This window comes from Mastigoproctus giganteus, chromosome 1, assembly GCF_048544385.1.
Source record: "Mastigoproctus giganteus isolate SK-2022 chromosome 1, ASM4854438v1, whole genome shotgun sequence".
Lineage (NCBI taxonomy): Eukaryota > Metazoa > Arthropoda > Arachnida > Uropygi > Thelyphonidae > Mastigoproctus > Mastigoproctus giganteus.
Window position 1 is genome coordinate 253,846,367 of NC_143575.1, and position 24,834 is coordinate 253,871,200.

At 38.6% G+C, this 24,834-nt stretch overlaps 1 protein-coding gene across 1 annotated transcript in view; it reads right to left on the reverse strand.

Moving 5' to 3' along the window:
* Positions 1–19,318, reverse strand: part of LOC150091790 (ribonuclease H2 subunit B) — a 76,164-nt gene extending 56,846 nt beyond the window's left edge. Inside the window, exons 1-2 of the mRNA XM_090369726.1 lie at positions 19,225–19,318; positions 4,314–4,385 (exon numbers count right to left, since the gene is read on the reverse strand). Coding sequence (XP_090225852.1) covers positions 4,314–4,385; positions 19,225–19,285 — 133 coding nt within the window. The 5' untranslated portion in view covers positions 19,286–19,318. The remainder of the gene's footprint in view (positions 1–4,313; positions 4,386–19,224) is intronic.
* Between the last annotated feature and the right edge of the window lie 5,516 nt (positions 19,319–24,834).

A 24,834-nucleotide genomic window follows, 5' to 3' on the forward strand; every position in this document is an offset into this window, starting at 1 on the left:
AAGTAAGGCTTAGCTAACCACCAACCCTGAGAAACGTTTGAACAGCAAAGCAAAAAGCACTGGGCTCCAAGATATTTGACATGGCACCCTGCTATTGGCCAATTAATTAGAAGCCCCAGGCCCAACATGGATATAAATAACCTGTTAACAATATCTCTTGACTAAATGTAGATGACTTAGGCACTCAGTAAGCAGGCAGCTGTTAACAGGCAAGCCAGTATCTTATTTATTTTACCTTTCATTTGCATATATATAAAAAAAACAAAAAAAAACTTACAAATAATAGATAACTGTATAAAGAATTATATTGATAATTATATTTTGTATTAACACGAAAAAGATCATCTCGGTCAGCCAAGCTGGACTGGAGGCAGCTAATGAATGCTGCCAACAAACAGGCATATCAGATCGCCCTATCCAACCGCTTCGAGATGCTGGCCGTGCCCGAGGATATAAATGAAGAAGAAAAGCAGATCTCTGATGCCATCCTGGAATGTGCCAAGCCCCTATGTCCACCTGCCCGACGTCGAACGCAACCATGGATATCAGATGAGTGCCTCGACCTCGTGGACAAACGGAAACAGGCAAAGTTGGTCGACTTTGAACGGTACCGGCAGCTAAACCGAGAAGTCCGACAAAGAATGACAGCAGAAAGAGAAGCATACTGGAACCAAGTGGCAGACGATCTTGAAGTGGCGGCATCCAAAAACGAGTACCGCACTCTCTACCGCACCCTCAGATGTCTGAGTGGAAAGACTAAATTGACTAGTGACAACATCAAGAATGCTGATGGGACCTTCGTGCGATCATCATCCGAACGCCTGCAACGGTGGAGTGAATTCTTCAAAGCTCTGTATAATCACGACCCACCTCAGGGACCGCCAGCAACAGCACTCTCGATCGACCCCCCTGAGGTCTCCATGGTTGATGTTGAGCCTACAGTAGAAGAAGTGAAAGCAGCCATACAATCCCTGAAGAATGGCAAGGCACCAGGAGTGGACCAAGTCACCACAGAAGCGATCAAAGCCGGGGGAGATGTACTGCTTCGCCGACTACACTCACTCCTCAAAACCATCTGGTGCACTGAACAAATTCCGTTAACATGGAGGAAAGCCATTATCGTACCAATCCACAAGAAAGGTGATAACCGGGACTGCAAGAACTACCGTGGCATCAGCCTCCTTTCCATCATTGGAAAGGTCTTTATGAAGATTATCCAGTCAAGACTGCAAAAACATCGCGAGCAAACCAGTCGAGAAGAACAGGCAGGATTTAGACCCGGGCGAGGATGCTGTGATCAAATCTTTGCCATTCGTCAGCTGATGGAGGAGAGGATCCGGTGTGGACAGCGAACCGTCATTGTTTTCATTGACTTTAAGTCTGCTTTCGACTGTGTCCACCGGCCTGCCTTATGGAAACTACTAGAGGTTGAACATGTACCTCGAAAAGTCATCACACTCCTCCAAACTGCATACAACGGTTTAACCAGCCAGGTGCGCATCCAGAACGATTTATCTGAGGAATTTACCATCCAAACTGGAGTCCGCCAAGGGGATGTAGCCTCCCCGTTGCTTCTCAACATCGTGGTCGACGCCATTATGAGGCAAGCATTCAGAAACAGACAGGGCATACAATATGACAAGGATCACTATGTGACTGACCTGATGTTTGCTGATGATAGTGCTATCCTTGCCGGTAACGACGCTGAAGCCACGGAAATCCTCTACGACATTGCCCGCATTGCCCGGCCATACGGTTTGAAGATCAATGCTGGTAAGACAAAGGCCCTGACAACAGATGGGTCGCAAGCCACCATCTATCTCGAAGGCATCCAGATCGAGCAAGTGCAGGACTTTAAATACCTTGGGTCGCTGGTCCAGGAGAAGAAAGTTGCATCCACCATGGAAATTCACAGCAGAATTGGACAGGCGGCCACTGCATTCGCCTCGCTCAAATGGTGTCTGTGGAAGAGGACCAACATTTCCACAAAGACTAAAATCCGACTCTTCCGGACTTTGATCCTGCCCATTCTTCTTTACGGATCGGAAACATGGATTTGTCTCAAGTTAGATTTGAACAAACTTGAGGTATTCCAAATGCGATGCCTGCGGCAGATCTTGGGCATCTCTCTTCGCGACCGCATCACTAATGATACCATCCGCGCCAGATGCCAACAGCAACCAACCATTGCCGACCAAATCCAGAAGCGAAGGCTCAGATGGTTTGGCCACGTATGTAGAATGGGCACGAACAGAATACCATCCACACTCCTTTGGAGACAACGACCCACCCAATGGAGCATCCAACGGACCGCGCCTAGGAAAACGTGGGCCAAGCAAGTGGAAGATGACTTGAAGAGCCGACGTCTCGACCTTAACCAGGCCAGGACTGAAGCCATGGATCGTAAGGTATGGAAGAACATCACAGAGCAAGTCCGAAACCCTGCGGCACCTACAGCAGCATACTGGTTGCGTGGCCAACCGCCTCCCCCAGCTGCCAGCTAAGGACCAAAGAAGAAGAAGAAGAAGAAGATTAACACATTAATAATTAATTATTACAATTTGTTTCTCTGTCCTTTAGTACAACCAAGTATGGTGCAATGATGGGTTCTGGCAAGGTTCCCAAACATTACTTAATTTAGTACATTTAGTCAATAGGCTAAATAAACTAATGGTTACAAGTAAAGGAACAAACAGCTTATAGTCCTCGTATAGTATAGTCCTTGTGTTCCTAGAAACCCTCGTGCAATATAAACAACAGGCCCTATGGGAAAAATAGGGTTAGGTGCCGACCACCAAAGATTGAACACGCATTTGCAACCAAAACATTACCAAACACAATAGTCATAATAAAATACGTATTTTATTGCGACTATTACGTAATAAAATATTGCTAATGCTTTTACTTCTATCGTAAGCAAACTTGTTTTTTGTTTGATTTTATATCCAAACAAATGACAGCCGTTCCATCTCTTCCAATTCTTTGTGTCTTAATCTAATGGATTTTAATTACACTTTGAGTTGTTCCTGCTATGAAAGTTGTTTTTATTTTCTCTGCATTCTTTGTAATTCTCGGCGTTGCCTCATTTTGGTCTGTAGCACGTGCAATATCACATGGTCTTTCATTTCGCTCAAAGCGTTTCTCAATTTCATATTTTTTCTCTATCTGCAGAGGTGGACTGACCATAAGCCTTACTGGGGAAACCCCAGTGGGCCAGAGGCCGGTGTGATTTTGGCCATAAACCATAGTATGAGGCCACTATAAATTTTCCCGGGTAAGAATTTTTCACCCAGTCCGCCTCTGTTTATCGATATTGCTTTTCTTTTTCTCTCTGAATCTGCAGTGTCTTCACCAGGACGCTTCCTTTTCACACATTTTAAGTATTTTACTCATTTTTAGGGAATAAAGCACAATTACAAAATGAGGAGGCACCCCCTGATACACATAAACAAAGCTGCGCGTGTGTAGCAACTGAATAAACAACACCATAAAGACAGAGATACACTATTAATACCTCACATTTATAGGGGTTACTACCATAAAACAATAAAAATCCAGTTGCGGTTCTGCTAGTGGAATCCGTTATAAACTGGTAGTAAACTCGATCTAATTGCATTTGCGATTATACCGATAGTTGGAATTGTGTTGTTTTTTACGTTATTATGGTGAAATGTGTTTCCCCTTCACTGATATAAAAAACATAAATACATTTTCAGAATCTTCTCTTCATTCCTATCGTGTTGCGTTCAGTTGGGGGTGATTCTGCGTTCGACTGCCATTTCTTGTAAACATAAAGGCGAATCGTGCATAAGCAAATTCGGTTCATGTTATATAAGATATCGTTCCTCTATTTATATATCATGTATGATCGAATTCGTGTAGTGTAAACACATGTTATACGAGGGCTGACTGTACACATTTTAATTCAACATGGGAAAATAAAATGAAAAAAAAAATTGTGGGAAAAAAACATGAAAGCTCTTTAATAACCAATTTTCTGTCCACAAATCAGCTGCAAGAATATGAGAGATTCACATAATGTTAGCAGCACCACTAGCAACAACAGCCCATCTGCTTAATGTATGGATATTTACTCTTTCCTGACAAAACTAATCAAACAATTTATTCTCTAAATTGACATATCAAAAAAAAAAAAAAAAAATGAAAACTACAAAAAATACATATAAAGACCACAAAAATTAATCAGGCAAACTGCAACATAAAAATAAAAAATATTAGGAAGTACTAGAATATCTGAATATTCCAATAACAATTTAAATCAACAACAAAGAAGAAACTATTAATTTTGATACCTGTCCTAGGATGTCCAAGTCTGATTAAAGAGCATAAGCTTTCATTTTCGATACTTTTCTTTACCAAAATTTCTGCACGGAAATAATAACTAAATTAATATTGATATAAAAGATAGACTTTTAAAACTATAAAAGCAGATTACTTATAAATATTATAGCAGTCTAATATAATCGATCAATTACTATAATATCCAAGTTTCCACTGCAAAACAGTCTTCTGTTTCCAGACAAACTAGTGATGGACATAATTGAGAGGTCATAACTGATTATTTCAATTATAAAATATCATTCAGTTACTTCAATTATACTCATTTCATTCAAATTATTCACTCAATTAAGGAAAATCATTTGATTATGGCAATTCAACCAATTATGGAAAATCATTGATTATTTCATTCGAATGATAAAATTGAATTATTTTTTCTGATTATGGAAACCATTCAATCACCATAAACCACAGAAACTATACTATAGCTCCAATAGAACAAGGAAGTTGGATGTTTCTGCAGAATTTTCTCATACCAGCTGGCTTAGAAAAGGGTTTGTGCATACTGATTCAACACTTACAAAAATTCAGTTACAGATCATTATATAAGCTTAGGAACAAGTGATGTCCACAACTGAGTTCCAGTTTAAATGGAACAGGAGGAGATGTTATGCAGTTACAGAAATGGAATAATAACACTTACATATTATACTGAACTGAATGAGTATTTTGCATCCTCATTCACACATGAGGAATTCTGTAGGGAAGTGAAGGGCAGAAGCTAATTAAACTCTAACAGGGTGCTAAATGATTTTGTAATAACTGAGTGCAAAGTGGAGGAGAAATTGTTGAATTAAACATAAGAAAGGAACCTGGGGTGGATGGGATCCATTCAGTTATGTTAAAGGAGGCAGCAAAGGAAGTAAGAAAACGCTTAGTCATAATTATAAGAACATCCTTGAACTCAGGGGAGTTCTCCACAGATTGGAGATGTGCAAATGTATCCCCAATTCCCTAAGGGGATCAAAGGGTGACAAGTACTTACAGACATGTTAATTTAACTTTTCTTCAGGGGAAAATAATGGAATCAGTGGTTAAAGAAGTATTGCAGAATCATCTAGACAAGACTGCAGTAATTCAGACACAGCATGGGTTTGTTAAGGGGAAGTTGTTTCTGACCAATTTGACTAGTGGTTGTTGTTATTTGGTTTTTAGGATCATTAGCAACTAAGGCCAAAACCAGGTATATGCGGTGGTCATTCCTTGACCTTTCCGCATCCTCCATATTTGGTGGTCATGGGCTCGAACCCCAATTTGATTGGATACTATGATGTGGTCACAAAGGAGACTATGGATACTATTATGTGGTCACAAATCCAAGTATAGGATTGATATCATATACTTGGATTTCAGGAAAGCTTTTGACACTGTTACACAAGGAAGACAATCCTACAAATTGGAGCAGTACAGCATTAAGGGCAAGTTGTTACAAAGGATAAAAGGATGGTCGACTGGGAGAAGACAGAGAGTGGTAATCACTGGACACTGCTCTTTGTTGACTAATGTTATTAGTGGAGTGCCAGGGTTAAGTGTTGGACCCATTACTGTTTTGTATATTTATCAATGATATTGATGAAGGTATATCAAGGCTTAATGTCCAAATTTTCAAATGACATAAAGGTTGGCAGGGTTGTTAATGATAGTAATGACAGTATGCTATTGCAACACAATCTAGAAAAGTTGGACAGATGGGCTGAGAAATGGCAACTGAAGCTTAACATTGACAAATGCAAAGTACTGCATATGGGTAGCAGTAACCCAAGAGAAACTTACCAACTGTGTGATACTACCCTCAGGGAAGTGGAGAATGAAAAAGACCTGAGGGTAACTGTGCAGTCGGATATGAAGTTCTCTGAGCAGTGCAGATGGGCTGCCAGAGCAGGTCATGGAGTTTTGTCAATGATATATAGGAATTTTGTTAGCAGAGACAAGGAGGTGATTATACCTTTGTATAAGGCAATGGTCAAGCCACACCTTGAATACTGCATACAGGTCTGGAGGCCTCATTTTAGGAAGGATGTAGAGTTACTAGAACGAGTGCAGAGAAGCACAACAAGACTGGTGAGGGGAACAAAGGGATGTTCTTACAAAGAAAGGTTTAAGATCTGCAAATTGCAGCATCTGGAGACTAGGCACCTGTGAGGTGATCTGATTGAGGTGTATAAGGCTTTGAATGGTTCAAGCAGGCTCTATGCTAATGGGATTCTTCCTCAGATTACAAACCTGAGGGAGCATAAACTCAAATTGACAAAAGAAAGTTATAGAACAGATGTGTAGAAATTTGCCTTTAGCCAGTGGGTAGCTGATTTCTGGAACAAACTTCCACCTGTCGTTGTGGAAGTTGATGGCTTAAATAAATTCAAGGAAGAAGTGGACAAACTTTTGGAGCAAATGGATCGGTATTTTTTATTAAAAATTTTTTTTGGCTGATGCTCTCTTGTATCATATGCCTCTGCTAATGCTAATACCCGTATCATTAACTATTTATTGTTCTTATTGGTTTTAGTACTTTCCTATAAAATATAATATGAGAGTATTTGTAAAAGAATAAGTTTTGATAATAGAGAGCTATTAAATGCTCGACAATTCCTATATTCTATTATATTATGAAAACAACATGGATTACCTTTATTTTAGATATAGGAAGCTTCTTTTCCAGCCAACTCTCCTAGTCCAATGTGCTAATAATTCTTTGGGAAGGGGATATCAATTTTACAAAAAATGTGGGACACCTTCCCCACTGTCAGAACCGTAAGTGTTCAGACCCCTCGGTCTCAACATTGAGTGCTCAAGACTTCTGTCTTCAAACTTCATATCCTCCTTGATATGAAGATCTTTAAGGTTCATAAATAAAGCATCGCAGTTTTTTATGTTATATGTTAGGAGTTCTCAAAGTGGCTTTAGAATTGGGTATCGGATGTACAGTAAACCCCCACTATTCACGGGGGATACGTTCCTGAGAAATGTCGCGAATACTGAGTTATGGCTCCCTTAGTAATAAAGGGGTTCCGTTCCAAAGTATGAAATATATAAGAAGAACTAGTCTAAAATTTTGTCTATGTATGTATTATATCTACCTTCATAAAATGACTATGTACATAGTAAAATGCAAGTATATGGCATCGAAATAAAAATAAGAAACAATTTAATATTAAATGTAACATTTATTAGAAATTTCAAACAAATCTTTCAAACCAGCATCTTTGCTAGCTAAAAAACTTATCCCGCCAGTGCTATCACCAGTTTCGCTAAAGTGTTGATAAAGGAGTTTTGCCTTTTCACGAATGATGAGTGAACTTAACGGAATTTTATTTTGAGTTCGGTCTTCTATTAACAGATTTAAAGCTTTTACCATTTTTTCTAATTTAGCATCACGAGTTACAGAGCAAATTTTTGAAGCAATTAGCGCGTTTTCACAGACACTACGGCAGATTTTTTCTTCCGATTTCTTGATTGATCGTACCGTTGACTAATTGATTTTATAATATTTTGCCACTGAGGAGACACTTTCACCATTAGAAATTTTATCTAATAACTCAATTCTATTCGCTAATGTCATCACCTTCTTGGATCTTTTCACATTTCCCTTGTTATTCGTAGCCATATTTTGTACGGATTAGAAAAAACTTGTCCACAATAAAGTCACTTTCTTCCATTAACACACGCGAAAAAGTCTGCTTTACACTGCAAAACGGTAGATTTATCACTTTTGTAATCATATCAATTTATAAATTGATAAATTTATTCAATTTATAACATATAAATTAAAAGCAAACGACGAAACCTTCCATGACAAGCGCATAACACATACTGAACAAGGATTAGCGAGAAACATCCACGCTCGCGATTTTGTCACCCCTCTCCTCCTCACCCACTGAGCACTGTTTTGACCGGGAAAGATAATTTTAGCCACGCCCATATTTTTTTTATGGCGGAAAATGTTCACGCCGCTTTAAAAATTCACATTTTTTTAGGTTTCGTTTTATATTAAATCAGCGACCGCAAATGCAGATACTGCGAATAGCGGGGGTTTACCATATTGTATAATCTCCTTTATTCTCAATAAAGGAGATTATATAAATAAATTATACACCATCATTTCAGACACGACAACATACGAAGAGGTTGCACCATCAGAGTTCAACAGCCTAGTTATCAAATATAACAAAATGCTCACCATTTATAGGTAAGATGACCACATCACTATGGCCCAACTTAAACAAATTAAAGCCCGCACTTATAATATCCCAACCTTATTTGGCCAAGTACGTGGTGTCACACAGATATAAGGCCAAGACGTGGTGTCACACAGATATAAGGAATGCAGAACTGGAATTTGGGGAGTACAACGTCTACAGAAAGGATAGACAGGATAGGAAGGGAGGAGGGGTTATGCTATTAGTTAAAAAACACATAAAATCCAAGGAAGTGAAGCCAGTTGACATCGCTGGACAGTGCAGTGTTGAGTCAGTTTGGTGTGACATAAGCATAGGTAAATCAAAATTGAGAGTAGGAGTGTGCTATAGGCCTAATGACTCTGATGAGTATAATAAGATACTGTACAGGGAAATAGAGTGGGCCAGTAAATCAGAGAGTCTTATAATGGGGGATTTTAATTTCCCAGATATTGACTGGAATTTGTGGGTTGGTCACTCACACACTAGCAAGGCTTTTGTGGATTTATTGGATGATTGTTTTCTACACCAGCATGTTCGGGAGGCAACTAGAGGGAGTAATACTCTTGATCTGATTATCAGTAGTGATTCTTCATGCATTAGGAATCTGCAGATAAATGAACGACTGGGTGGCAGTGATCACAGTGTGCTGAAGTGGGATTTACTCAAGGAGGCAACTACCATCAGAGGTAAAGGGAAGGGTTTTTGCTTTCGTAAAGGAGACTATGCTGGTCTGAGACAGTATTTAAATTCTATACAGTGGGACCAACTGATGATGTTACCAACAGCAAATTCAAAATGGGAAGCATTCAAGGAACTAATCTTAGAAGCTACCAGGCTTTACATACCAACCAAGAAATATTGTTCAAGGTTCAGGCCTAAATGGTTGTCAGATGAACTAATGAGACATATGGCAGAGAAGAAAAATGCATGGGATACATACAAATTAATGGGTGACGTGGAAGCCTATGATACATATAAGTTGGTCTGTAACCAAGTCACAAAGGAGATTAGGCAGGCAAAGGCAGATTATGAGAAATCCTTGGCAAAGGATGCAAAGAAAAACAGAAAAGAGTTCTTTACCTATTTAAACTCAAGAAGGAGAGGGATGAATCAGATTAGTCCACTGGATGTTGATGGTTCAACAGTTGAGGATCCAGCTCAGGTGGCTAACAATCTAAACGAGTATTTTGCATCTACATTCACACATGAGGAGTTATTCAGGAAGGGGAATGTCGTAGGTGAAGTAAACATTGGCAGTGAGCTAGATGATTTTCTAATAACTGAGAGGAAAGTGGAGGAGAAATTGTTGAGGATAAACATAAAAAAGGCACCCGGGGTGGATGGGATCTATCCAGTTATATTAAAGGAGGCAGCAAAGGAAGTAAGCAAACCCCTAGCCATAATTATGAGAGCTTCTTTGGACTCAGGGGAGGTACCCATGGACTGGAGATGTGCAAATGTAACCCCAATTCACAAAGGAGGATCAAAGGCTGACACAAGTAATTATAGACCTGTTAGTTTAACTTCGGTTCCAGGAAAATTAATGGAGGCACTGGTTAAAGAAGCACTGCAGGATCATCTGGACAAGAATTCAGTTATAGCTCAGACACAGCATGGGTTTGTTAAGGGCAGGTCTTGTCTGACCAATTTGATTGGATACTATGATGTAGTCACAAAAGAACTGGATGCAGGGAATAACTTTGATATTATATATTTGGATCTTAGAAAGGCTTTTGATACTGTTGCGCATGGAAGACTGCTGCACAAATTGGAGAAGTGTGGCATTCGAGGCAAATTGCTGCTATGGATAAAGGGATGGTTGAGTGGCAGAAGACAGAGAGTGGTAATCAATGGACACTGCTCAACGTGGACTAATGTTATTAGTGGAGTTCCTCAGGGTTCAGTGTTGGATCCATTGTTGTTTTCTGTATTTATAAATGATATTGATGATGGTGTATCAGGCTTAATGTCCAAGTTTGCAGACGATACAAAGGTTGGCAGGGTTGTTAAGGACACTACTGATACTATGCTGCTGCAACAGGATCTGGAAAGGTTGAGCAGATGGGCTGAGAGGTGGCAAATGAAGTTTAACATTGACAAATGTAAAGTACTACATATGGGAAACAGTAACCCCAGATCAACGTATCAACTCTGTGGTACTACGCTGACAGTGGTAGAGAATGAAAAGGACCTGGGGGTAATTGTGCAGGCAGATATGAAGTTCTCTGAGCAGTGCAGACGAGCTGCAAGAGTAGCTCATGGTGTCTTGTCAATGATATACAGGAATTTTTCTAGCAGGGACAGGGATGTGATTATTCCCTTGTATAAGGCATTGGTCAGGCCACACCTTGAGTACTGTATACAGGTCTGGAGGCCTCATTTCAAGAAGGATGTAGAGCTGCTGGAATGAGTACAGAGAAGGGCAACAAGATTAGTGAATGGAACAAAGGGTTGCTCTTACGAAGAAAGGCTTAAGTTTTGCAAATTACAGAGCCTGGAGACTAGGCATCGCCGAGGTGATCTGATAGAGGTGTACAAGGCTTTGAATGGCTTGAGCATGCTCAATGCCGATGGAATTCTTCCTCTTGCTCAGAATAATCACCTGAGAGGGCATAAATTCAAATTGAGGAAGGACGGATGTCGGATAGATGTGCGGAAATTCGCCTTTAGCCAGCGGGCAGTTGGTTTGTGGAATAGACTTCCATCGCTTGTTGTTGAAGTTGATAGCCTAAACAAATTTAAGGCTCAGCTGGACAGGTATTTCGAACGAATTGAGGGGTGAAATGGGAGTAGTGGTTTTTTTTTTTTTTTTTTTCTTTTGGCTGATGCTGAATAAGCTTGCTTTCTTGCATCATATGCCTCTACTAATGCTAATGCTAAGTAAAATTACACAAAACAGGATACCCAATACATCCAATCGTGTCATATAAGAATGCAGCCTTTGCTTCCTTTGCCATGTTCATCTACCCAATTCTAAAACCACTTCAAGAACTTCTAACATATAACATAAAAAACTACGATGCTTTATTCATGAACCTTAAAGATCTCCATATCAAGGAGGATATGAAGTTACATTCACTGGACGTGACTTCACTATACACTAATGTAAATGTACCTTATGCCTTAGACATAGTCTGGGCCTACTTAAACGATGATAACATAAAAATTAATAACCCCAGACTTCCCAAAGACAAAATCTTCGAACTAACGAAACTATTAGTAAATGCTAATTACATTCTCTTTCAAGAAAAAATATACAGACAGATTTTTGGCCTCCCAATGAGCCTAAACATCAGTGGACCCATTGCTGAGCTATACTTAGACAAATTAGAAAAGATCCATCTTGATCCATTTACAGTGTGACATTGGAGGCAAATTGCTGCTATGGATAAAGGGGTGGTTGAGGGGGAGAAGACAGAGAGTGGTAATCAATGGACACTGCTCATCATGGACTGATGTTATTAGTGGAGTCCCTCAGGGCTCAGTGTTGGGTCCATTATTGTTTTCTGTATTTATAAATGATATTGATGATGGTATATCGGGCTTAATGTCCAAGTTTGCAGATGATACAAAGGTTGGCAGGGTTGTCAAGGACACTACTGACACTATGCTGCTGCAACAGGATCTGGAAAGGTTGAGCAGATGGGCTGAGAGGTGGCAAATGAAGTTTAACATTGACAAATGTAAAGTACTACACATGGGAAACAGCAACCCCAGAGCAACGTATCAACTCTGTGGTACTACACTGACAGTGGTAGAGAATGAAAGGGACTTGGGGGTGGTTGTGCAGGCAGATATGAAGTTCTCTGGGCAGTGCAGACGGGCTGCAAGAGTAGCTCATGGAGTATTGTCAATGATATACAGGAATTTTTCCAGCAGGGATAAGGAGGTGATTATTCCATTGTATAAGGCGATGGTCAGGCCACATCTAGAGTACTGTATACAGGTCTGGAGGCCTCATTTCAAGAAGGATGTAGAGCTGCTGGAACGAGTACAGAGAAGGGCAACAAGATTAGTGAATGTAACAAAGGGGTGCTCTTACAAAGAAAGGCTTAAGTTTTGCAAATTACAGTGTCTGGAGACTAGGCACCAGCGAGGTGATCTGATAGAGGTGTATAAAGCCTTGAATGGTTTAAGCATGCTCAATGCTGATGGGATTCTTCCTCTAGCTCAGAAAAATCACCTGAGAGGGCATAAATTCAAATTGAGGAAAGACAGATGTAGGATAGACGTGCGGAAATTTGCCTTTAGCCAGCGGGTGGTTGGTTGGTGGAACAGACTTCCATCCCTTGTGGTGGAGGTTGATAGCCTAAATAAGTTTAAGGCTCAGCTGGACAGGTATTTTGAACGAACAGAGGGGTGAAGTGGAAGTGGGTTTTTTTTTTTTTTTTTTTTTGGCTGATGCTGCATAAGCTTGCTTTCTTGCATCAAATGCCTCTACTAATGCTAATACCACAGATCACCTATTACGGAAGATATCTGGATGACATCCTAATTATCACAGATCATTTGACCATAAACAATATTCTACAGGTTTTTAATAACATCCATCAGGGATTAAAATTTGAATTAGAAATTGAAGCAGAAACCCACTCCATAAATTTTCTTAATTTTTACCATACACAAATTAGACCAAAAACTAAATTTCAGTATATACAGAAAACCTACTAATAAGGGGATGCTGTTGCATTTCCACAGTTATCATCCCCAACCATACAAAAAAATCGGTTATGCTTAATCAATTTCTCAACACCTTTAAATATTCTTCCACCCAGTTTTCTTTAACAACAGAAATAAATGAATTAACCAGAAGATTCTCAAATAAGGGTTACCGACTAACCTATATAAACAAAGTTAAAACATTAGCCCGTGAAAAAATAAACAACCTCAAAACAAACATTGCACCAAAATCCAACAAGGCCAAAATACATTTCATTACCATTCCATATGTTGAATACTGGTACAATAAACTTAACCAAATATGCAAGGGAACCGACATGAAAATCATAGCAAAACCCATGAACAAATTATACGCATTCTTCAGAAATTGACATTTAAACACCACATTTCAATCACAGCATGACCTAGTATACAGCATCCCATGCAAAAATTGCGACGCTGTTTGTGTAGGATCTACCATGGGAGTGGCACAGCTTCGAGCAAAACAACACGAAGCTTCAGTGTGGGCGGGTCATTCAAATGCATCGGAACTTTCATTCCACGCAATAAATGAACGACATTCAATCAGCTTTAATGAAACAAAAATTATAAATATTCAACACAACTACCACAAATTACTTATTGCAGAAATGTTAGAGATGAAACTACATGAAAATTCAATCAATATCCATAGACCAATCCTATTGTCCAACGATTGGTCACTTATACGCATGCGTGAAGAACAAAAACTACAACATAAGACAAGACAAAAGTTTTGGATTAATTGTGAGTTGGTCTATTCCTGTGAACATGACACCCCGAAAAGTTCTAGTCACTTAAAGAATGTAGAGAATAATCCCCCATATCCATTAAGCTTTTTAGACCCCTAAATTTTAATTCTAATGTCACGCTACAGGACGAAAAAGAATAATTGGTCCATATTTATTAAGCTTTTAGACCTTCAAAATTTAATTTTATGTCAATCCACATAATGGTTTCCTTGCTGACAGAGGTATGGTGTTTGAAGACAGAAGTCTTGAGCACTCAATGTTGAGACGGAGGAGTCTGAACACTACGGTCCTGACAGTGGGGAAGATGTCCCACATTTTTTGTAAAATTGATATCCCCTTCCCAAAGGGGATATCAATTAGCGTGTTGGACTAGGAGATTTGGCTGGAAAAGAAGATTCCTATATCTAAAATAAAGGTAATCCCTGTTGTTTTCATAGTAAAAGAATAAGAGAAGTTTACCTCAATATGATACTCTCCAAAAATTAAAACGAAAACAATTTTAAAAAATCAAAAATCTTACTTTACAGTAGGATTTAAAAATTATTTTAAATTTTCGTTTTAATTTCTGGAGAGTTTTCGTTTTAATTTCTGGAGAGTATCATACGGAAGTGTTCTACAGAAGTGAGGTAAACTTCTCTTATTCTTTTATAAATATTGATATCAACATAGAATGTATTGAGCATTATAGCTCTGATTCATACCACCAAACATGAGATATATATACACTGAATGGCCACTTTATTAGGTACATCTACCATTTTCATGAAATGGACTGCTCTTCAGTAAATAGCATATGTTCTTACCACGCACTAAGTGCATATCCACACATTTAGTGCATGTGTGGATACATACACATGAAGATGCTATAAATATGCAATTTAGTGACTTTGAACAGGGCATTAGTCAGAGTCAGATGCACTAGTATCTAGGAAACTGCAACCCTGCTGGGGTTTTCATGTGACTATCTCAGGTGCTTCGGGACTGATCCAAAAGCTGAATAATATTCACCCAACAATGATTCTGTCACTGGAAACAGCTCATTGATGCATGATGTGTGAAGATGACAAGACTGGTGCAGGGTAACAAAAAGACTAGTCAGTCAGTCAAATACCCAGTAGTGGTATCCAAACATGCATTGCAGAATTTGCAACTAATCCTGCCTTCTCATAGATGGAATATTGCAGCTGACAACCAAATCGGGTTGCATCCCATCAGCAAAGAAACAAGAAGGTACAATTAGAGTGGGCTCAGGAATGCGAACACTGAGCAGTATAGGCCTATTAAAAGCACTGTCCTCATAAATCCTTGTTTCTGCTGTTTCATACTGTTGGAAGGATAAGAATATGGTGAAAACAGAACAAGTCCAAAGACCCATCCTGCCAGGTGAACAACAATTCAGGCTGGTTGATAGAGTAATGGCATAGGAAATGTTTTCACAGAATATACTGGGCCTCTAAACACCAGTTAAACAATATTTGGATGACACAGGTTTTCTGGAAATTGTTTTCAACAAAATGCATCCTTCCATGGCTGCAATGTGTCCATTTGTGAATGGGTTTTTGCAACAGTACAATGCAGAATATCACAAGGCCAGAATTGTACAGAACTGATTCCAGGAACATGAGTGAATTCAGGCCCTGCCAGGTGAACAACAATTCAGGCTGGTTGATAGAGTAATGGCATAGGAAATGTTTTCACAGAATATACTGGGCCTCTAAACACCAGTTAAACAATATTTGGATGACACAGGTTTTCTGGAAATTGTTTTCAACAAAATGCATCCTTCCATGGCTGCAATGTGTCCATTTGTGAATGGGTTTTTGCAACAGTACAATGCAGAATATCACAAGGCCAGAATTGTACAGAACTGATTCCAGGAACATGAGTGAATTCAGGCCACTGCAATGACTTCCCCCCCACCAGTCATGAGATCTGAATACCTGTGAGGTGAGAAGGAATGAGCTCTTCAGAGTAGAGATCCACAACCATCCAATTTGTAACAACTGTAAGAAGTAATTGATTCAACATGGACCAGCATCCCTCCCCACGCTTCTGGCATCTTGTTGAGCCCAACCAACAACAAATCAAGACTATTCAGACAGCTTGGGGGGTGCGGTGGGGGAGAATATTCACTTATTATGTAGGTGCACCTAATAAAGTGGCCACTGTATAAATAACCATTGTATTTTAACACTACTAGTTGCATGGTTTTTTCTGTAATGGTATCAAGTGCATGGAGGGCCATTGTCCATCAATTTATTAAAATTTATTTTTATATTTGCAGATTTTTTTCCCCTTTACAATCTCATACAGGTTTTCTTGGGGTTGTACTTTCGAGATGCACAAAAAACCATAGGATTAGGGTGCTATCACCAAAACGTCCACAAAACAGATTGCCCAATCACTTTACATGACCAAAACACTAATTTTCGGTCTTGTTTTTCTTCAATTTTTTTACATGAATGTACCCACTCTGTCTAATATCTTGGTTAGCCATGGGTTCTGTAACATCTTCAAAAAGAACTGAATTGCACTCATCATTGGGCTAAGCTGGTGCTTCAGATACAGCTGATCTTCTTTTCATTTGTAGTTTGATAAACTCCCACTGAATTAACATGCTCAAGAAAACTGTATTTAACAACTTTTCATATCTGTGATTTGCCATATAAATATATGCGGTTTTCTAGGTGGTAGATTGCACTCATCAACCGGTGCAATACCATCATTTTGCTTATTGGAGGCTTGAAGTGGTGAAACCCATGTTTAGTTTCTAGAGCAAAGTTTCCGGCATATTCCCCCATACTTCTCCTTCAACCCATGCACGGTACTAAGTACTATAGGTTTTGATACCTTTTGTGTTTGGGATTTTCATTAAAAAAAAAAAAGTATTTATATGTGCAACATTTAGCAATCAGAGAACAGCCTGACATAAACAACTTCCACTAACATCACAAACCTGACCTAAAAGATCTACCCCTGCATTTGTATTATTGAAAAATGTGATCATATGTGGCTTTTGCTTTGCTCCTGCTTCTTAATCAATAGAATTGCCAAAAAAAAAAAAAAAAAAAAAATGTAATCAGGAGAATGATCTTTTCTGGGTAATAATAAGGAGGTAATAATCCAATTGTATAAGGTAATGCTTAGACCACATCTTGAGTACTGCATACAGGTCTGGAAGTCTCATTTTAGAAAAGATGTGGCTTTGTTGGAACATGTGCCGAGAAGAGAATAGTGAGAGAGAACAAAAGGGTATTCTTAACAAGAAAGGCTTCAGTTCTGCAAATTGCAGCATCTGCAGACTACATAACTGCAAGGAGAAATGATTAAAGTGTGTAAGGTTTTGAATGGATTGAGTAAGCTCGGTCTGATGGCATCTTTCCTCCTGAACACATGAGGGGGCATAGATAACATGTCTGGAAACCTTATTTTAGGAGAGATGTGGACTGTTGAAATGGGTGTGCAGAGAAAAAGATTAGAGGAAGAACTCAGGGGTACTCTTACCAAGAAAGGCTTCAGTTCTGCAAATTGCAGTATCTGGAGACCCTGATCTGATTAAAATGTGTAATTCTTTGAATAGATTGAGTAAGCTAAGTGCTGATGGCATCTTTCCTCCTGTTCAGACTACACACATGAAGGAACATAAATTCAAACCGAAGAAAGAAGGATAATTGCAGGATAGATATGTAGAAGTTTTCTTTCTGCAAGCAGTTGGTTGATTGTTGAAACAAGCTTCCATGTGGTGTTTTGGAAGTGGGAAGTCCGATTAAATTCAAGAAAGAACTAGAAACACTGTTAGAGGATGGACAGGTGATGTGGTAAGTGTCACTTTTTTTTTGGCTGATACTCTAAGCTTGCTTTCTTGCATCATTTAGCTCTACAAATACTACTGCTAAAAAATGAAGTACATTCATAGGGCGTCTCAATCAATTCTCTTTTTTTATTAATCAATCCTCTTTTTTTAAAATCTGAAGAGACATACTGATTTCCCTTTCCTTACAATGGCAAAAACTGTGAATTTCAGCTTTATATTTGCAAAAAGTCTCTATGCAAGTCAACTTTTTACTCCCATAGTATAAGTTTTTTTTACCAAAAGTATACCTGAAAACCAATTATCTCCTATTACACACTGCTAGTACTTTCCATTGTAGAAACCTTCATCACGAATTCTTTTGCAGGATTGCCTGGATATTATGTTTTGAGGTGACATGCAGAAAACAACTTTCTATCCTTCAATCATTCTAAAACTCAGTCCTGTCTCATATTTGATGCAAATTGCTTTTCTAGACAAGATCGCATATATCTATTAGGGATTAACCTGGCTCCTAATCTCTCTTGGCTTCTAATTCTCCCCCTCCCACACTCTCTTCCAAACAAGTACCACAACCAATCAGCATCCATTTACATCCAAGCTACTAATGTCAGCAGTAGAACAATTTAAACAACCGAACGATACCTTGGTCCAGTGGTTGACAAACGATGTATTAGGAAGAAGTAATAGACTGACATTACTTAAATTCAATATTTTGGGATGACAGGGAGGCTTATCTAAAAACAGTAAGATCTTCCTGTTTTCTTCTTTCATTTTTTTGTCCAAATTATAAAAAAATTCAGAAAAATTAGCACTCCTCATCCATGCTTTTTTATTGGCATACCAATAAACATTCACGGATGCCATATTCATGCTTTTAAAACAACTTGGTCTCAGTGCAGTATTAATTATCAATGGTTGTTCTTTTTGTCCTGAAGAATTTATATTCACTAAAATTGTTACTCTTTGTTTTTCTTTTTTATAATCAAAAGAATTAGAAACTGTAAACAATAACAATTTACTTGGTAAAGCACAATAAAAGAGGCCACTTTCATCTACATTAAAGATGTCTTTGGGTTCATACTGTTGTGTTAAAGACGGAAAATGCAAAATCTACCGTTCCACATCATTTTTATTCACAGATGCACTTTCACCACATGGAGTCTTCAAAACATTATTTCCATTACAAAATTTACTAAGCCAGCCAGCCAGCCTAAAGGAAGTCACATCCAGGGAAGCTGGTCTCCACCATCCCTCCTCACTAATGAATTTAAAATATCACAATGAATGAGATCTCTAGAATCAGATTATAATTAATTTTTAGTAACTTGAAGTAAGGATAAATATTTCACATGCACCTGTAAAAAATATTGGGAATTCTAGGAATTTAAGTATACATATTTTTAAAAGCATTATAAATACTTACCAGGCAATATAAACACTTTGTTTCCTTTAGTTCCAGAAGCCTCAGAGCAACTTTCGTCCATAATGTTCGTTTCCTTTTTATTTTATTAACGCAAGTTTTCTTCTCATGAGTTCACTAATAAATGCAGATATTGATTTAAATTGTTGTTATCATTCCAAGAAAATATACTCATGGGAAACAAATCTATAAGGGCATTTAAGAAACATTAAAAATTCTCATTTTAAAGAATACTGGAGATTAAGTTTAGGTAATCTGTCAGCAATTTACCTGTCTTGCGTGTGTTGGCGCATAAGCTGCTGAGGCTATAGTGCGCCTTCCCGTCTTGTAACTATTAGCATATAATAACAGCCTGCAATGGAGAGTTAGAAAAAGAAACGTTAAATAAATAAAATCATAACATTCGTTGTTACAGGAGAAAAATAATCTGATCGACCATTTATTTTTGACCTAAAACAAAATTTTCCAAAGTCGCGCCAAGTGATCCACCTAGTGAGTAAATTATAAATTAAGAATTAACTGCCATGTGTGCTTATAAAAACTATGGATTTGTGAATAAATTATGAATTATGAATTTTTAATTTATATTATTATGTATTATTATTATTAGCCGTATGGTTCTAGGAAACCTGATGCTTATGCTGCATCAGCCAAAAAAAAAAAATTCCTCAGTTACAATCAGAGAGAGAGAGAGAGAGAGAGAGAGAGAAGTAGAAAGGAATCACCAAGAAAGGGAAGAATGATGATATCCAGCTCAGGACCCTGGGTGTGCCAAGCCCATATCACGCCAGGACCCAAGAACTCAAATTTTTGGACAAAATTTGCACTTATAATTGTCACGTACACATTCTTGCATACACGAGATTTAACCTTTAATAAATATAAGAATATCTCTCAATACATTAAAAAAGTTTTCCTCCTAGTGATATTTATTCTAGCTAGTGGGAGAAAGCGAAGAAATTACGTCACTTATTCGAGCCAATGGGAGAAGAAGGCGGGCAATTGCGTCACTACAAATGCGCCGGTAAAAAATTATATTGTTGTCGCCCATTGAAAGACAACTGCCTCCATAACGTTCACCAACCTCATGCTGTTGTTATGTTGTTATTTTGGTTTTTAGGAGCATTAGCAACTAAGGCCATATTGCTCCGGGATATTCGGTGGTCATTCCCTGACCTTTCCGCATCCTCCGTATTTGGTGGTGACGGGTTCGAACCCCGATCTAATCAAGAAGAGTGTGCTACGCACTGCTGCTCCTTCCCACCTGGCTACGGAGGCGCCCCAATCTCATGCATGTGCTTCACTCTGTAGTATACGTCACCACACCTGGCATCATTTAATGTTCCATTGTAATGCAGCTGATGAACGGACTCGATATAGTTTGTATATTTGTAAATAGTTTAGAATTTTGTAAATATTTTAAATATTTTAATTAAATGTTTTAGTCCTGCTCCTTCATATGCAACAATATTCCTCACGCATTATGGACCCCGAAGCAAAAGGCCATTTCCTAAGTGATCTATGTAAACGCTATTAGATTTCGATCAGGGCATTTTGACAGGTGTGTCTTTTATTTAGAAAAGATTTTATTTACTCTGTCATACCTCTACATTATAAGTAGAAGAATGTGAGCGGGGGTTTGGCGAGCAGGGGGCGAAGCGCCCTAGTAATTTATTAAATAGTTGGCGAGCAGGGGCGAAGCGCCCTAATAATTTATTAAATATATATCTATTATTCGTTGGTATTTAATACTGCATTTATGGATTCATAACTAATAATTAATATTAAGCAAAGCCAGTAAATATCATGCCACGAGTAAGCCAAAAACCCATCCATTCGCTCCAAATGTTTCTCTAGTTCTGCCTTGAAATTATTTAAGTTACAGACCTCCACTATAATAGATGGAAGTTTGTTCCAACTATCAACCACTCGCTGGCTAAAGGCGAATTTCCGCACATCTATTCTACAATTGTCTTTCCTCAATTTGAATTTATGCCCCCTCAAGTCAGTAATCTGAGCAAGAATCCCATTAGCATTGAGCTGTCTGCGAGGGTAGCACAGTGGTATCGTCACCGTCCTCCCCACACCGAGTGGAAAAGGCCTGGGTTCGAATCCCGTCGATGACGCGAGGAACTTTAATGGGCTTTTTTCATTCCGTGGCTGAGTTAGTCGGTCTCAGGCGTAGATAGCAAGGTTTTTCTCTCCAGTAACTGGGGTTTTTTCGTCCAGCAAAACAGGCAAATCGACCATGGAACATACGCAATTTACAGACACAAATACGGGTTAATGTATTTAATTACGGGCAACCCTAAAATAATAATAAATTAGCATTGAGCTTCCTCAATCCATTCAAGACCTTATACACCTCAATTAGATCATCTCGCAGGTGCCTATTCTCCAGAAGCTGCAATTTGGAGAAATTAAGCCTTTCTTGGTAAAACCAACCTTTTGTTTCCCTCACCAATCTCGGTGTCCTTCTCTGTGATCATTCCAGCAGCTTTATATATTTCCTAAAATGAGGCCTCCAGACCTGGATACAGTACTCGAGGTGTGGCCTGACCATTGCCTTATACAAGGGGACAATCACCTCCTTATTCCTGCTAGCAAAATTTATGTATATCATTGATAAGACACCATGAGCTACTCTTGAAACCTTTTTGCACTGCTCAGAAAACTTCATATTTGACTGCACAATTACCCCCAGGTCCTTTTCATTCTCCACTACCCTGAGTATAGCACAACCCAGTTGGAAAAGACCTGAGTTCGAATCCAGTCCATGAGAGGAGAAATTTTTAATGGTCTTTTTCACAACCTCGCTGAGTTAGTCGATCTCAGGAGGGGGTAGCATAGTTTTACGTCCAGCAAACAGAAAATCGACCTCAGAACACACGCAATTTAAAAACATTATGCAAGGAGCAACATGGCCTTAGTCGCCGATGTTCTTGTTTATACTCTGGCACGACCACCAGATCAGCGGAGTTTACAATAAATCGCCAATATAAGCATTAATCGTATTTAGTGGACCAGGTTCAAGTCTGTGACTTGAACCTGGTCCACTCAAATAGTCGCGTGCTATGGCACTCTCGCTCATGATCACTCGGATGCTCCTAAAACCCAACAACAACAAATCCGATTCTGCCCAGTAATGCACATTATCACGGACAGCAGGTTTACATACAGATCCTCCTCCACTTCTGTGAACGTAAGAAGACGAGGATCTGCAGGTAAAAACAGGATCTGTTCTGTTGTATCACACTAACAAAAAGAATTATCTGCATTTTTGACCGGCGTAATCCAAATCGACTCAGAAAGCCACTCATGCATGGGCCATTATTTTCTGTGCGTTCTCTGTATCTCATCGCTTAGTGCCTCACAAGCTCCATACCGCATACTTTTAATTATATCTCAAAGAAATATAGACAGGTATGCTCTTAAGATCAGGTAATCATGCTGTACAAAAGAAAAAAACGTTTAGCAGTTAGACTGATTGAAATTCTGAATGACACACGAAAGACAGCATTATATAACAGTCTTTCATGTGGAAGAGTTTGATTTACATAGGCTTTTCAGTTGTGGAAGTTATTTTATATGAAAGGTAGTTACTCAATCGATTCGATCATGAACCACTTCAATAATCTTTCTTGGTTGGTTGGTTATTAGGAATTTTAATACGCATCAGCATCTAAGGTTATTGTGCGCCATTTTTCTTGCAGTTGCTAGTTTGCAGATACTATAATTTTCAGAACTCAAAGCTTTCTTGGGTACTCTTCTCCTTTGTACTCCTAACTAATCTGTTGCTGCTCTCTACACCTGTTTCAACAGATCCAGAAATGAGGCTTCCAGACTTCTATGCAGTACTCAAAATGCAACTTGACATTGCCTTCTTCTACATGAGGATAATCACCTCTTTGTCTCTTCTAGCAAAATTAATGTATGTTATTGACAGAACCCAATGAATTGGCTTAGCAACCTGACTGACCTCCTTAGAAAGCTTCATGTAGACTATGTATAATTATCTCACTGGTCGTTATTGTTCCCTACTGCATTGAGTTTGGTACCACCCAATTGGCATGTTATTCTGGAATTACTGCACTACCACATGTATTGGGTTCAATAAATCAATGTTAAACCTCAATTTATCACTTCGGAACCTATTTGCTTAATTATTCTACGTCTTGTGCAGTAGTAGCATGCCTTGATTCCTGTCATGAAGCATCCTGCCAACCTTTGTATCATCTGCAATCCCAGCTTATTATGCCTTCATTAATGTCGTTAATTGATAAAGAAAATGATCCCAGAATTAAACTGTCGGAAACTCAACTAATAAAAATAGTACAAGAAGAGCAGTGCCATTAATAATCATTCTCTCTCTCTCTACCATCTACCGCTCATTCATCCCTTTATCCATTGCAGTAACTGATCTCTAATACCAGCTGCTTGAATTTGTACAGAAGACTTTATTACAGTAGTTTGTACTTATTGTAGGTATTTGCCTCCCCTAATAATTTATAATGGTCCCACTCATTTTTCTTTGCTGCCACTATTTCACTAGTTCATCGGATATTCATTAAATCTAAACATTGAACAATATCTTTTACAATAAATATTCTTGTAGATACCGACCAGACAGAAAATGTAGAGATAAAATTTTTAAAATAGTAAAACTAAATCCGGCCATATTTCCTCTACATTTTTTGTCTGGTTGATGACAGCAAGAACATTTATTATTTTACTCCTAACCTCCAAGAAAAGGCCGTTATAGTTTAATATCTCCTAGTTTGTATAAAACCACAGTAGCTTCAACAATGACTGCTGTGTATGTTGCACATTTAAAATGAACAGTTGGTAATATTATTAGTTGGTCCTGTTGAAAAGAATTTAAAAACTGTATAAGACCATTGTAGACGCCTTTACAAAACCAAAATATCCTCCTTTTTCCCTTTACAGTAGTTACATCTTTAAGCGAATTTCTCGTCAATACACTGCGATCAGTGATACCAACTGATTCCTTTATCTGGATTTTTTTAATGCTTCCAGTTTAACTACTGATGATCAGAATAATTCTCTCCTCTAGCATTCTGGTGCGGAAAACAATCAACGAATAAATCAAAGACCTGCTATTGACAAATTTTAGTCAATAGTGAAAGCTAAAATGCCCTATTAAAAACATTTTGATTTTCTAGCACAATCTACCACCTACGTCTAAAAGGTTTATTGCCTTAGATTATATGTGCTTTTTTTGACCAAGTGCATAGCTCCTCTCTTTAACTGTACTCATTTTACTCAAAATTCAATTTTCACACCTACACTGTGCTGCCACTTTATTAGGTACACCTACGTAGTAGCGTATCGAGCCTCCTTTAGCCTTCAAAACAGCTTGAATTCGTCTAGGCATGGATTGAACAAGATGCTGAAAACGTTCTGCAGGAATGGAGTACCATGCAAATATGAATGTGTCGCGCAGTTTTTAGTATTAGTATTATTATCAGCCATATGGTGCAAGGAAGCCTGAGGCTTATGCTGCACCAGTCAAAAAAAAAAAAAATTCCCGAGTTACCCTGAGAGAGAGAGAAGAATGATGATATCCCGCTTAGGACCCTGGGTTTGCCAAAC